The sequence below is a fragment of the Acipenser ruthenus genome, chromosome 15, assembly GCF_902713425.1.
Source record: "Acipenser ruthenus chromosome 15, fAciRut3.2 maternal haplotype, whole genome shotgun sequence".
Lineage (NCBI taxonomy): Eukaryota > Metazoa > Chordata > Actinopteri > Acipenseriformes > Acipenseridae > Acipenser > Acipenser ruthenus.
Window position 1 is genome coordinate 30,703,896 of NC_081203.1, and position 16,312 is coordinate 30,720,207.

At 36.5% G+C, this 16,312-nt stretch overlaps 1 protein-coding gene across 1 annotated transcript; it reads left to right on the plus strand.

The window, feature by feature from the left end:
- Window positions 1-282: 282 nt before the first annotated feature.
- LOC131697613 (uncharacterized protein C14orf132-like) lies at window positions 283-15,466 on the plus strand. Its single transcript, XM_058987834.1, has 2 exons — window positions 283-503; window positions 12,355-15,466. The coding sequence occupies exons 1-2, from the start codon at window positions 477-479 to the stop codon at window positions 12,580-12,582; spliced, it is 255 nt and encodes an 84-aa protein (XP_058843817.1). The 5' UTR covers window positions 283-476; the 3' UTR covers window positions 12,583-15,466.
- The last annotated feature ends 846 nt before the right edge of the window (window positions 15,467-16,312 follow it).

Below are 16,312 nucleotides of genomic sequence, written 5' to 3' on the forward strand. Positions count from 1 at the left end.
AAACTTAAAAAAAGAGAAAATACCAGGAATTGATGTTACAATGCTTCAAACAGATTTCAAGTTGTGTATGATTTGATAAGAAAAAAAAAAATTGCAAGACAAGTATATGAGAAGTACGGTCATGATCGATTAGTATGCTAAATTTTGTTTTAAAAAATTAAAACTACCTTATGTGGCTTAACAGGTTGCAGCTCTTTGATCGAGGGAGGGCGTTTTCTGTCATCTGATGTAGCATTTCCTTCGCTCTCCCTCCTCGCTCTCTCTCTCTCTCTCTCTCATTCCCAAGTGCGCACAGCTATGTAATGCATTAGCCTCTTTTCATTCAAGAGAAGTAAAACGTTTGAATGTGAGCTTTTTATGAAGATGTGCATTTAACGGTGCAAGAAGTCAAATGAACTGGTTGGGAAGAGCATTTGCCGTTTCCTGTTGCTAATAATTTTAATGTGTTAGATATTGCACTAACCTAGAAGAACGACATGGATCTTTCATTTATGGCTGCGCAGGTAGGAAATAGCTTTGTTTTTGTTTTACATTCCGTATACAGTAAATAAACCATATGCCTCTATAACAAGTGGCCAATATGACTCATTCATTTAAACTTTCGCATATTGAACTTGAATACAAAGTTACTATTTTGAACCGTTACATTTATGATACTGAAAAGGGGGTACACATACAATTCAACACGTTGTACCGAATTTTCTTTTGTTATACATTTTCACAAAAAAAAAACCAGCCACCTGTTGTGTGCTTGCAGTCAAATTACAATAAATTAAAAATACAAAGACGATATTTTAAAATGATTAATCGTATTAAACCACTGTTGTTGAACTTGAATTTTCCTAAGAATAACTACAGTTCGTAGTAATTGTACTGTAGTTATGGGGAATTCGAGTTCGTGTTTAGTTGAACTCGAAGATATGTATGTAAAAGGAGGCTGTGTGATCCAGTGGTTAAAGAAAGGGGCTTGTAACCAGAAGGTCCCTGGTTCAAATCTCGGCTCAGCCACTGATTCATTGTGTGACCCTGAGCAAGTCACTTAACCTCCTTGTGCTCCGTCTTTCGGGTGAGACGTAAGTGACTGTGCAGCTGATGCATAGTTCACACACCCGAGTCTCTGTAAGTCGCCTTGGATAAAGGCGTCTGCTAAATAAACAACTAATAATAATAATGTAAAACGTTAACAGTTTTAAATAGCTTATGTTCCCATAAAGGAACATGTATATAGTAAAAATATACCATACTTCTTATCCACGGACAACGTTTGTGTTTAAAATATATGTAAGATATATAATGTTATAGTAAATGAACAATCTGATCTGGTTTTATGCAAAGCATAGCACCTCCACTTAGCTCCTACTAACTGTAATCAATCTTGCACAGAATATTTGCTGTCAGGAATAGTCACTGTACCAGGAGTAATTATTTTATTGTCTAATGCTGAGCGGATCACAGGAACTTTGAGACATGTTGTTATGTTTGTGTCAGAATTGCTGTAGACAAAGCTCACAGTACCAACAGAAGGTAAAAGATATCTGTATTCCAGTCTATGAATCAGTTCAGTGGTTCAAAAACAAATTAGAAACATCTGCCATAACACTGTCAATAGGGTATAGCCAGGATGGGGCTGGTACAAGGGGATGGGTAGAAATATTAAAAAAAAAAGACTGTTCATAACACAAAACTGCTAGACAAGTACCACAAATATGCCACATGGTATTCTTGAATAGGTAATCATCCAAGGTCACTTAATGTAAAGTCCTGTGTGATCTTAAAAGCTTGTGATTTTTATAAAAAAAAAAAAAAAAAAAAAAAGTGTTTCTAAATGGATACCGCCTGTTTCAGAGAAAAGAACCTAAGTTATATTTACAACAAAATCAGTTCTTGACATTTTGTCAGTTGATATCTAATTACCTTTTTTCCCCAGAAATCTCCCCTAAACGCTTAGCCTTTACTCAGGGGTAACTCATAACTACAGCAGGATTGCTTTTTTTCCTGAGGAATGGAATAATATCACTTTGTATTAATGGAGAATCTGTTTCAAATCTATCTGTTATTAGGCAGTACCTGTATGGATTTATTTTTGGCAGAGAAATGATGAGAAGCCCTGTGGAACCCAAGCACTGGTATAATTGATTATGTATCTGGCTCTAATTTCTCTTGGTCTCCCATTACATTGCAATATTTAATTAGGCACAACATTGGAGACAAAAGCACACTATTGTCTGGTTTCTATGAAGTCGATCTACTGTATAGTATGTGGTCAGATATTTGCAGTTTTCTGGTGACAATTATTGTAGCCTGTGTACTGTGGTTGGTGGTGGTGGGATTTTATTTATAACACTTTGGCTGGTCTTTGTCCTCCAGAGGCCGGTAGCTCGCTGATATCCGCTCTCGAGTTCTTGGGTGTAAGTGAAGAAGCTGGCTGGGTTGTGGGATTGGCGGACTTCCACTGAACCTTCAGTTCTCCTGAACTGTGTAGGGAATTGCTGCGGTGAGAGGGAAAATAATTGGACGTCAAATTGGGGAGCAAAATTGGGGATAAAATAATTGGGCACACAAAAATTTGGAAAACGACAGGCACTGTTGTTTAAATATTCAGTTCTACTTCCATGTAACCGGATTGTTCAGAATACTTATTTGGAATTGAAGTATTCTGAATGTGTTTTGCATGTAAACATACTGTGTGGCCTGTATTTTGAGTATTAAAATGCCAACATAACATAAGTAGCCTACACTACAAAATGTTTTTTTTAAACAATGTAATAGCAAAACTTTGTATAAATGACTTACAGTACTAAAAACAAATCCAAAAAATTACCAATCACCAGAAGTATATCCCACGACAATAACTTCTTTTTTTTATTTCAGCCTACTTCCATAAGTAACAGGACACTGGTACAGACATTTCTTAGTACTGAATCTCCAGATAACGTCTTAAAAACCCTGTGGTCTCGTATCCAGATTTTTAAAATCTGAATATTCATTACAAAAGGAAAGTGTCACTGAGCTTTCACGCATTGCCTACTGCAAGTAGACTTTCTCTGCAGTCTATTTCTGCACAAAGATGTTAAACGTCACTAAAGCAACCATGCAGGTTCACTATGTGGGGTTTTTGAAGGAGTTGTTTTCGGATGTTGTTGTCTGCCATCAGGCAATATTGGCCAGTGTGTTAAAAGTAGGAATGCATGTAACATAAGTCATTAAAGAATATATATTACACGTAAAAGTGGAACATTCTCCATCAACAGTCTTGTTCCTGTCAACTGAACATTCAGGCGACAGGAACAGATCTGTGGATTGAAAATCTTAATTGCTTAAAACTTGACGTGTCAGAAAAAGTCGCTTGATGGATGCTTTGAAAGGCTAATTGAAATTTTAAAGCATCAAGCGTCTATCACTGACAAGACTTTTCCTCTACTGTTTTTATAAAGGCTAGCCTGATTTATTCAAATAGGGAAAAACAGGACACTTACTGTACTTAAGGAGAAAAAAGCCATCTATTGGTGCCAACCTATCTAGTATATCGACCTTGAAAATCTCATCCATTCTTATTCATTTCAATGTCTCTGTAAGTCTGACCTTTGAATGTACTAGATTGTTGTTTGAATAACCTCAGGTCTTACACATTCTATTTACAAATAGTAATCACACTGGCCCTACAGCAAATAACAGTAATGGATATTTATTTATTTATTGATTGATTGATTGATTGATTTTTCTGTATAGCATGTATTATACATTTCTCTGTATTTAAAGTATTATGGATTTTCTTGTTGTTTCTGCATCTTGTAAAGCGCTTTGTGATGGTGGTCCACTATGAAAGGCGCTATATATAAAATAAGGATTGATTGATTGATTGATTGATTGATTGATTGATATGTGACATGCAGATACACAATGGATTACTGTCATTGTCTTGCTATGTTCTTTTATTTGCATTGTAACAAATACCTCTTGGGTTACTGAAAATATTTTTTAAAGGATTTACCTGGGTTAAAAAAATGAATACTGACATTTTCAGGACTTGCTTGAATAGAGGTGTTGTGAAAAATGCTTTGGATGAGGTATAATATATGACTCACTAAAGTCTAGCCACTTAGTCACACTGTAGTCAATCAGTGGATGTTATTGCATTTTTGGCACTCTCAGCTGTCTGGTAATGTGTTTATTGTTGCTGTCTCTAGAAGTTTATGTTGCTGCATTAGTAATTAGAAAAACTTGACACATCAAAGAGTAGATGGGTTGTTGTGACTCCTGAACTATCTATCATTTTTACCAAAAATCTCAAAACGGTTTGACTTGCAACAGTTTCTAGTTATAATATATTTTGTCACACCTTTGTTCTCTGTACTGTTTGCCATAGCATACATAAATAGATGACTAACTGGTCAGTGACCTTTAATATTGGTAGTTTATTCTTTATTCCATTCTTAGACTGGTATGGCAAAGAAAAATATTGAGATCTAACACAGTTCACATTAATTTAATTAACCCCTATATCTTTTTTGTGTGTGTACTATAACATTAACAGACTTGATTTACATTTACTGTAGCGTGCTGTTTTTCTGTGTAAGAAACGATTATGTTTATTACATTTTGCATAATTTACAGCGGAGTATTGCAGTATTACTGTAGTTGCAATACTAATAGATAATCTATGCACTTCAAAAAATATGAAAGTCTATTGATTGAAGTATTTCAAGGTGGCAGCTTGGTACACATCCTCCTCTATCATATTGTATTGCTTTTCCTATACAGTAGCTCCAACAAATACATTCTATGTGAGACGCATGACTACAGTGCCAAGTGACGTTTCCAGGTCAAATACTGTAGCTTATATTTTTTCCTTTTTTTTTTTTTAACTGTTCTTTGGTAGTACTTTCATGGATTAAGGTGAAAGTGCTGCATCAGTGAGTTCAGAACGGAGAGAAAAAAGACAAATATATGTACTGTTTCTTTATTTATGTGAAATGTTTCATGCCATCAGCATCACCTGAATTTCAAAACCGAGAAGGGGAATGGTCAGGTTTTATTTTTTAAATTTTTTAAATTTTTTTATTTAATTTTTTTTTTACCCATTTTTCTCACCATTGTAACCCACTTGCTGATTAGGGGGACTGAAAATCACCAGATGATCTCAGTTCCTGCTGCTAAGTCAAATGCCTCCTTTCATCTGCCAAACCCAAGGATCCAGTGCTCCCACACTGCTAAACCCTGGTATCGGATTAGTAGGGGTGACTTACCATGAAGAATTGCATTAACCTCCCAGTTAAACTCAGAATGTATTAGCACACCAGAAGAACCTTGCAACCACCAGGGTCCTGACTTTGATTAATGGCATTTGCCTTTTAAATCTGAAAAACGACATTCAGCCAGTGTTCTGCTGGCCAGTAATATAATGGTATCATTATTTGACCAGCGTGTTGTTCTAACAGTCATGCCATGTCTCAGAGGTGTTCAGTGTGAATTTAAAGGAGCAACTCCTGTTAGCAATATCTCAATCTTTGCTTTAGAAACTAAACTTTTAGATCATTAGTGGAAGATTCATATTAATGTTTATAGATTTTTGCTTCAATTTATAAATGCTCTAATGTCATAGTTTATTAAATGCACTAATCTGGAAAATATGATGCCGCTAACAGCTGTTATTAACTGGGTCAATGAATTGCAGACTGACGCCTCTCTACAGTATTAATCCAGAGAGCAGGTAGCCTTTCACAATGCACAGCAAGCCTGCTCAGGAGGGAGAAAGGGAGCAGTCCAGTCTCCATGCAGATACAATCCTTGTTTTTGTTGTTTTTTTCAGATGCAATGCATGCAGCAGATTATTGTCCATTTTAACATAACAGCAAATACCAGGCCAAAATCACTATTCCTTAATTCACTTTGGTTATGAAAGTAGTAAAGTGTACTGTTGTCCGATTACAGGGTGCAAGCTTCCATATGCATACATATCCATTTAGTCTGCTTTTTATTGCACTCAAAGTAGTTGTATTTTCTGAGTTCTTAAATCGTGGTCTGTGGTATTCATTATTTGTTATCAATATACAGAGAACCTTTCAGCCATTATATGGGCAGCAGTGTGGAGTAGTGGTTAGGGCTCTGGACTTGTGGGTTCAATCCCAGGTGGGGGACACTGCTGCTGTACCCTTGAGCAAGGTTCTTTTCGATTGCTCCAGTAAAAACCCAACTGTATAAATGGGTAATTGTATGTAAAAATAATGTGTAAAAAATAATGTAATTGTATGTAAAAATAATGTGTAAAAAATAATGTAATTGTATGTAAAAATAATGTGATATTTGTAACAATTGTAAGCCGCCCTGGATAAGGGCATCTGCTAAGAAATAATAATACACATATGCAAGTTCACTTTTTAAGTTTCACAGTTTCCCCATAGTTGTACTAGATCTAACAGGAGCTTTCCTGTGAAAGGCTCAGCATAACCATAAAGCCTATCAGTTGTGAAATTAACCACAATGCAGTTTATTACAAGATATGTGGAAAATTTCTTTAAAATCTAAATGTGCACTGCCAGTCAAAAAGGGCTTTTTAATTAAAACATAATGATCTGTGCCAGTTGATAATTTTGCAGTGAAAGACGAATGACCTTATTTCCCATATTTCTCTTTCAGTTCCTCGACCAAATTAATTATGTATAATTTTTAATATCTTTCTGCCCGTCTATTTTTTGTCTTTGTACCGATTCACTCAAGTTTTTGGTTGATGAGAAAGAGCTGCCAGCTCCAGCAGTGCTGATTAAGGGATTAAGGGAACATCTGCTGATACAAATTGGAAAATACAATGGAGATTTCCTTTGAGTAGAGAAGTACTGATAACTGAGAGTGTATATTGGGTGGGGGAAACCATTTAGATCATTGGTTTTAATTTATTGTGAAAACTGCAGATTTCATGCATCTTTGCTTATTAGCAACGTGATCTTTATCGGAACATTAGAAACAAATCACATGACAAAAAAGGTAATTTCCTCAACCAGTTAAAGATCTTTGTAACACAGATAAATGTTTTGGTTAATTGTTAATATTTTTTATAAGAAGCTCTGTTCGGTCTATAGTAATAATCTATAGTATTAAGATCCACAGCTCTTTAGATCATTAAAGTAGACCCCTAGAGGTTTGTTTAAAATCGTCAAACTTCTCCATAAAACCCTGTAACATGCCATTAGAATACATCAAGGAAAAGGGTTAGATATGATATGGAAATATAGCCAATAATAATTGTGATACTAAGAGAAAATATTCAAATTATCAGTCCCACATTTTGTGGCACAAATAAGTTAGATTGAATTGCCTATTTTAAAACAAGAACCGCATTTGTGCAGTGAAACATATCACACTATCCACATTATATATTTAACAATTACACAGAATTGTACTTATTCACCTTACTTAAAATTAGTACTTGAAGTAAAACAAGAAAATATATATTTGAATTAATCAACAGATTTATTAATCTGTAAGATGTTGTAGAATCCTACATGTTGATAACCACTTTGTACAAATAAGCCAAGGGATAGTGTGTATGTATTATCAGTAAAAACATCTGAACCAGAATTAGGCAAGCTTACTGGTGTGGTCTGCCTGAACAGAGATAGTTCAAGTGGAGTTACAGCACCACAAACAGGAGAAGAATATATGTAGGACTTCTGAGCCCAGTTGTTTCACAGGAAATGAAAACGTAAATTAAATCAGTTTTACTATGAACAGGTTTCTTAGTTGTGATTGAGCTGTATAAATGGCTTAACAGGCATCCATTAAATTCTTAAAGGAGAGTATACAAGTCAGGGTGAAACACAGAAAATCAGAAGCCCTGAATATATTAGACTCATCCATTTTCTTTTTCTTCAACCCAATGTAATTGAATCTAAATCGTGATATTCTCCATATATCATTCGCGGGCAGCTGAAACGAGCCAGGCTCCCCAGGGGTTTAGCTGAGCCAGTATGAAAGAACGATAGGAGAATGAGAATGAAATCGAACCAATCTATTATTTGACACAGCAGTGCCCTTCCACACCCAAAATCTTACATGAATTTCTCCTTGGTTTGGTGGAGCAGTAAGTTAATGCATCACCTACAATACGTTAAAATCCTGTTTATGTCAGTGTTCTCAATTTAGCCTCCGGTGGTCAAATGTTCACATCACGCCTCTAGCATACGGCTTGGCACTAAATAATCTCACAGTTGTTCCTTATATTATGTTAAGTGCAAATATTTAGATAAAAACAAATTTGTTACAATTTTTTTTTTCCAAGCTAAAGAAATCTATTGTCTGCCAAGAAACTTTCAACAGTTTGTTTATTTATTTATTTATTTATTTATTTATTTATTTATTTATTTATTTTATGCCATGACTTATACCCTGTTGTTACCAGTGGACCCAATATTTGAGCATAAAATGTAATTCTTGGTTGATTGATGGGTTTTGTGGTGCCTTGGAGATTTGTCACAACAGCAGTGAAGTTTCCTTTGCTCTTGTCAGTCACTGAAGCGTATAGAGTAGCCTTCTGGGATTGTGGAGGTGTTTCCAAGTCGTATGCCATGGGCTAAAACACGTTTTTAAAAAAAATTGCAGCAGAGCAGAGAGTCAGGCAGCATTGCCATAAGTCACAAACTTGCTTTGATGAGTCGTGTGCAATGCCCAGGTTTTGCCTTGACCCAGGAAGGTGCCCTAGATGTTTTCTCTGTTAACTGTGCTATAAATAGCTTTGTCTTCATTGTGATGAATGTGACACAACTATTGTGTGTAAAGCTAGCATTCAGATGTGTAGATTTTTCCTGTTGTGTGTCATGATGGAAGCAGAAAGGCACATATGGTTAATATAAACATTCTGCAACAAATAAAGTCTAGAATAAAATATTCTCGGTTTCTGTTTGAGCCGAACAAAAAATGTACAAACCAAAAAAAAAAAGTCTTTGCCATCTAATCCGTAACATTTTTGACATAGTGGGGCACGGTTTTCATTGTCGGAAAACACACACCCACACACACAAAAAATCGCATTTAGTTATTTCATATAGTCTGAAGAAGAATGGAAAGTATATAGGATTTGCAGAAAGTTATACAGTAATGTACAGTGCATTTGAGAGAAAGTAGCACCTCATCAGCAACTTCTACAGAGGCAAAACAAGATGAATAGATGTGTGTTTGTACATGGGCCATTTTAAATACAGTACAGGTCAACACAGATACCAAGTTAGTCAGTGTGGAAGGGTGGGGGTATTCACTGACACGGGAGACAGAAGATTTTATTTGCAAACACCGCACAGGTGCCCAGATTTATTTATTTTACTTATTTATTTTTTATTTAGTTTAGCCCGCAGAGGGCGCTGTTGTCCGTGGTCTGGATACTGCCGACAGTAAACCAGGACCACGGGGTTACCAACACAGGTATCCAACTCCGTGCACCTTCAAGTGCTCAAAAGTAATAATGAAAACAGAAGGCAAAAGAAAAAGGGAAAATAAAACACAGTAATAAAACTACAAACAAAAGTGCTGCTAATGCAATCCCCCCACTGCCGCTAAGCCGGTCAGTACGGGTCTCCGTCCTACACTCAGGTGTGCCTATACACTGAGGTTGGCCAGGGTTCCCCGTACCTCTACACACGTCCCCTCGGGTACGTATTTATTTATATTGCTCTGTGAAAATTAGTTTTTTTTTTTTTATGAAAGGCTGCCCCCTCAGCCGGGCTTGCCTGCTCCTTGTTTCACGCTGGCCTCTTCTGCCAGCGACACTGTATTTCCCCCAACACGGCCACCCGAGTGCACAACCAAGCCAGTTCTTATGGGCCGAGCAGTCTCCCAAGGCCCGCCCCTCAGCCACTCAGAGAGAGGGAAAGCACACACACCCTCTTCCCCACCTCTCCGTGTCATCGCCATGGCCGACAGGCGGATCCCACGAGACTGCTGCCCTCTACCTGCAGTAATACGGATGTGCCAGACAGTCAGTCCAGATCTCCCCTGTTACAGTCAGTCATAAGTAAACTTGGATGTAACGTCACCATAACTCTTCTGCATGGTCGTTTTCAGGGTATTGTATATGGTATGAACATTCTTTATGTTTTGCAGCACAAACAACACAGCGACCAGTTAATACATATAGGTTTATCTTATAAATAGTGATTAAGTGATGGTAATAGTCTTCACAATAATTGTCTCCAATACTCAAACTAATCACTTAAATTACATGTTGTTGAATGTGTATTTTACAGCCCATTAGCTATGGCAGATTCACTTGCAACGCCTCATTCTATCTAAATTATGCCTCATTAAATCTAAATTATGGTACTGCCATATCCATTATAAAGTATAAAGAAAAAAACATTGATTTAAACCAGACCTCAGATTTGTTTATTTTCCACGAATAAGGTATAAATCAAGAAAGACTATGCAAGTTTTAACAGTCTACAATTTTCATGTCTTCTTTATGGGTTTGGTAAGGAGTCAGAGACTTTGTAACCTAGATAAAGAGTAGATTTCAGTATCTTAAAATAGCCCTCAACTTAAAACTTTGCAGGCATTGCTATCCTTTAATGAAATAGCCCTGTTAATGAAGGAAACTGCTTGCCCTCCTTAGCCCACAAAATGCATTCGCTCAGATATCTTTCACGTTTAAGCTTACTGACTTTGTTTGTAAACTCACATCTGACCACAGGTATACATTGTTTTTGTAGTTTTTTTACAGTGTAGTCAAGGGTGTCAGTTCTTTGTTGATTCCCTTAAGATATCTAATGTTTTAAAAGGCTGAGCTCTCTGACTGTTTCCTTTAATGTATTTAACAGTGAAAATACCAATGCCTGGGGCACAAGATTGTGGTAACTTCAAAAATACATTTTTCAAATCACTTTTTCATAGAACCTGTTGGCTTTGTTTTTAACTCTTTAGTTATTCCTGGCTCCACTCACCTCATGACCCTTAGCAACATTATAAAATCTTTGTGCCTGACTGTAGACTATTGACTACATGTCAGAGCAAAGCACCCTTCATTCAATTTCCAAATGCAATTGTAGAAATGCTCCTTAAATACAAGCAGTCCCTTATGACTGTACAGCACAGATGAGACAGGTAATGTCAGGGAAATGAGTTAAATAGAAGTACTTCATAAAATAAAATACAAGAAACTAAGAAAATCCCCTGTACACACCAGACTAGTTTTTATATAGTTTTACTATCATATGTTTGCAAAGTAATTAATTTGAGGTTAAGATATGCTGTTGCCTAGAAACAGAGCCCCTACATAGTCTCTATCGTTAGCACACGCACAGAACTATACTGTAGGCGACATATTGGTAATGTGATAGCTGGCACTGGCATATCAAGCCTTCGTTAGATCAATTCTCAATACTTTGTTTGTTAATGATCTGTAGAATTCTGACATCCAAGTGTTTGCGATTGAAGAAAAATAAAGTAGGTATGTCTATTGAATAGGTTTCCTCTGGGCACTACAAATAGCACATTTGTGGAACTTCTGCTATATGTCTATTCTTGTCCTGTTGCATTACATCAAGGGTGATACTTTGAGGTCATTCACCATATGCTGTGTCAAAGTGTGTATACAGTATGATTTCTAGAACATAATGACTCCTAATGAATATCCAGGGAGACACTGGATACAGGAATAATGTTCTATTACACTGTTTTAAGGCAGGGCTTTCAGAACTGTTTATGTTAGTTTGTTGACTCATTCAAAATCACGCACAAGCCAGCTGAGATGTGTTTTTTTAATGGTTTTATAGATGTGTTTTATAAATGCTTGAAGTGGTTGCATTCCACTGCCGTCAATAAGTTGTTGTAACGGTTCTGATCACAATCAATAATTACTTGGGTTACTGAGGCTGTGCTTGCTACATAAATATATAACTAATGTTGTAAATTATGAAACCCTGAGACAAAAAGCACCCATGTATATTGCAATTACTTTTTAAATATTCAAACATGGATTTCTATGTGTCAGAGTTACTTGAGGTTTGTTATTGCTTAAAGGCAAAATATGCAATGTGTTACATACCTGAAATGCCAACCAGTGCTAAGAGATTGTTTAAGCAATTCATCCAAATAGACTTAAAAAAGCCTATCAACAACATTGCCTGGAAATATAAGACTTAACAATAAAGAAGGTAGTATTGGTTATTACAATCTAATTTACAATGGCAAAGAATATGATATGCCTTTTTAGTTCCAGATCTGTTTTTAACAGATTTACTTAATACAGTGTACCTCAGTGGCTTAAAAGCCGTTGTTGAAAACTGTGTACTGCCAGTGTTTCTTGTATATTCTATCATATCTGCTAGATATTTACACACTTTAACCCAGGCTTTCCTTTCTTATCCACAGATTCCTGTAATGGGAGGGGCCTTTATGGATTCCCCCAATGATGATTACAGTGTGGATCACTCTTTGTTTAATTCCTCAGCCAGCGTCCATGCAGCTGCTCTCACAGCCCAGAACCAACAGGAAGAGTCGCAGCCCGTCTCCAGTGATGCCATCTGGTTATGGATTGCAATCATCGCTACCATTGGAAATATCGTTGTTGTAGGGGTAGTGTATGCCTTTACATTTTAAATACAAGAACACAACCAGAGTGTCCACCTGTGGATAAGCTGGAATAGAACCTTTAACTGAAGAATATTACCAATTGCACCAAAACATTATTAAAAAACCAATGATGCTGGCAAGCCAGATTGGCGTGTATGACATGTATTACACATTGTATCACTTTACAGATGTTTACAGATGTTCACTTTACAAGTCTGAGGAACAGTAATGAATTTTGGATTTGATTTTAAAAAATATATATACATTTTAACATTCCAAAGAAGCTGATGGAAATTAAATGTTTGTGTTCCCTGAAAATGAGTAAAATGAATAATGTGAACTACCTGAATAAATCAGTGCAGTTTGTGACAATCTGGCATTTTTTTTTTTTTTTTTTGGCACTGTAGATAATAAATTGCAGTTGTTCAAGATGGAAATAGCAGCAGCCAAAACATGCAGTACTGCAATAGTGGCACCTGCTGTATATATTTCATAAAAATATAGGGTCATTGTTTCATTAATTCCATTCTTATAAAAATATGATGCACTTACAGTATTATTGACACCTGTCTTTGCAAGTCACCATTTTAATTTGATTACCTGTTTGCAATAATGTTTGAATTCAGTGTAGTTTAGGGCGTAGGGTGTCTGCTAAGAAATAAATAATAATAAATAATAATAATAAACAGACAAGGAGTATCTTTCAGCTTTGTGTTTGCCGAGTGTAACTGCCCACACTCTAATGTGTAAAATCTGTGTTCAACAGACGCCTGGGTGTTTTCATCACTCTGATTTATTCATCCTTACTTTAAAACTAGACCAAGCACTTGATACAGTGTACTGCCCTGTATTAAATGATTAAATTATCATTATGATTAAATTAAAAAAAAAATGCCAAACAAATGCTTCTAACCCCTTAAGGTACACATGGAACTGAGCGGTTTTTCAAACAGTTTCCTCTTAAAATACATTTGAGAGTGACTCAGCTATCACAAGGAAACTGACAATTTGGATAACCAGATCCAACCTGTCAGTCAGTTTTAAACCCTTTTATTGGAAATATCGTTGTTGTAAGGTTAGTGTATGCCTTCACATTTTAAATGTAAAAACACATATGTTCCTTGTAGGGTTAAGCTACACCGATCTCAACAAAAAGAAAAAAACACCTTTTCTGAGAATTAGTAATGCGCTGTGCTGTTGCATTACCTCCAATTGCAGGATCCAGATCCAGAGCAATAATGTATTGACTTCAAGCACTACCTGATATATATCTTCTACTCTGTTTGGAAAAGCATTTTCATCCTGTTTTTGCAAAGCTCAGATTCACATACTGTATTGCATTGATTAATAAAGCCACAAAAAAATGTATAGCCCGTGGGTGTTTAGCGCTGCTAACTTTAAATCACAATTCACAGAGGATGATATGCCCTTGTCTACTGTGTCAGCAATGTCAGTAAACAATGGATGAGGAAGTGATCTGTGCTGTGATATATACAGGGCTGTAAAGAAACCACACTAGTACTGTGGCTGTAACTTTAAAGGAAATATTTCTGTTTGACAAGAGAGGTTAATGGGCTGCTTTATTATGATAACCCTGCATAAATAAATATAACCCACCTTCCAACAAGGATGGACATTGTACATCTTGGCTGGCTTCTACTGTAACATTTGATGTCTGGCTATGATTAATATACTGTATTCCTTCAAATTTAATACTGTATTCCTTCAAATTTAATAAAATTGCAAAGATGCATTTACTTGCATATGAAAACGGTTTATGGAGGTGGTTTGCAGCTGTCTGCTGTCACACAGAGCATTACAGTTATGCACTGCTTCATATTTTCATTTGTGATTACTCGTTTTTCTGCCTTTTTGTGAACTGTGGTGTTGCGTGGCAAGTAGAAAAATATGGGGGTCTGATTAGAACTGAGCCTAATAACCATGGATCCTAGGAATCCATTTGCTGCGGAACCCGTTTGCTGTGGGGTTTTTTATTGTGGAAAAGTAGGATCCCTGCTAATAACGAAACGCTGCTGCTGTAGTAAACAGGAAGGCTTGCCCGGAGCTGAGCTGATCGGGAAGTCCTGATTGGCTGGGGGGCGTGTCCAGGGAGAATACACCTGCTTAACGCAGCAGCACCATTTCAAGACCACTGCACCACGGCCAGGGCTACACAGACTGGCACTGAGCGAAAGCTTGCTTTGTTTACAGTGAGGAGGAGAGCGCCTGCTCAGGATAACGACTACGGAACCCTTCAACTGCCAGTCAGTTACGTTGCTGTTTGTGTACTCGAGCAGTCACAGCTTTTGTTGGCGATTTTAATACAGGCATCACTGTACTGTACTTGAATTTAAGACGTAGGCCATTTTTTAGAAGAAAAGTTGGTTAAAAAAGTGTGGCTTAAATTCGAAGGAATACGGTAATACCCTTTACTGATTGAATCAAAAGCAGCTTATTGCCAATCAATGTGTAACTGAGGATGAATGTATTGAGTATGAGGATGGGGATGAATAAAAATGGGCATCTTTTTACAGACGTCTTTATCTTTTCAGTCCAAGAAAGTATCTATTTATTAATATCGTTTGTATTTTTTACATTTTTAAAAAAGGAAGAAATGTAAATTGTTAAGGAATTCTGAATGACCTACAGGTGCCAAACTAGCAGGAGCTTACTCAATCTGTTTGTCAGTGCCTGTGTATCTGTGTCTTACTGTAAATAATCTGACAGTTCTATATTTAGCTATTTGCTGTAAAAGCAATGAAGTAAATGTTTTGATGTAAATAGCTTCAGTGGGTGTCAATCAAGGTCTTGAAAGACCTTTTTTGTAAAATGTGGTTTCTAGAGTGTTTACAACGCATTGTGATTTACTTCCACGAGAATATTTTTTGTAACAGTTAATAAACATTCATTAATAAATGTTACATAAATTGTTTTTGTACTTTTTTTCTGAGCAACACTAGGAAGTAACAGAGTATCCACCACCACACTATAAGAGCAGCTCTGCTTGACTGATTGGTGTCCTGGATCATGTCAAGAAAGGTATTCACAACTTGCCTGTAGAGGGATTTTCAACACAACCTAATAACAGAAAGTTCAAAATCCAGCTTGTTTCTAACAGTTACAGGATCTTACTGTGAACTTGAACTAAGTTCTCTGACAAAAAATGTATTATTCTGCATGCATGCCTTCATGGAACAATGTTTAACTTACTTTGACATTGTTTGATATCAGCCTAGGACTGTCTGCTTTTTGGGCTTATTAAAAATAACTTGAAGCTATGAGAAAATTCTCTCGAAAGATAAAAACAAGGTAGTTAACCCAAGTTCTTTTTAAAAATACATGACTTTTTCAGTGCAAACGTAATACATTGTGACATCCGCACAACAAAAGTTATTGTAGCTGAAGTAAGCCACTTGAAAGCAGGAAGTTGCACACAATCATGTACCAAAAGCAGCCGTCAGGCACCTGAAGACTTAGGAGATAGACTTAGGACAGAGGGAAGGAGACACTTCACACAGTAGTGAGGTTATGGAATAGGGTACATAGTCATGAGATCCATTAAAACTCAACTTGACAGTTTTGAGCTACTGGAGACCAGTCGGCCTCCTCTCTTCATAGATTTTCTTATGTTCTCAATAATGTGCTCTGGAAACTGAATTTCGTGGTTCGTCTGTGTGTCTCATTAAGCACCATTGATTTTTAAAGTCTGTTTAAAATTCAGATTCCAGACTTTTTGAGGGCTGCCTAAAAGTAAACA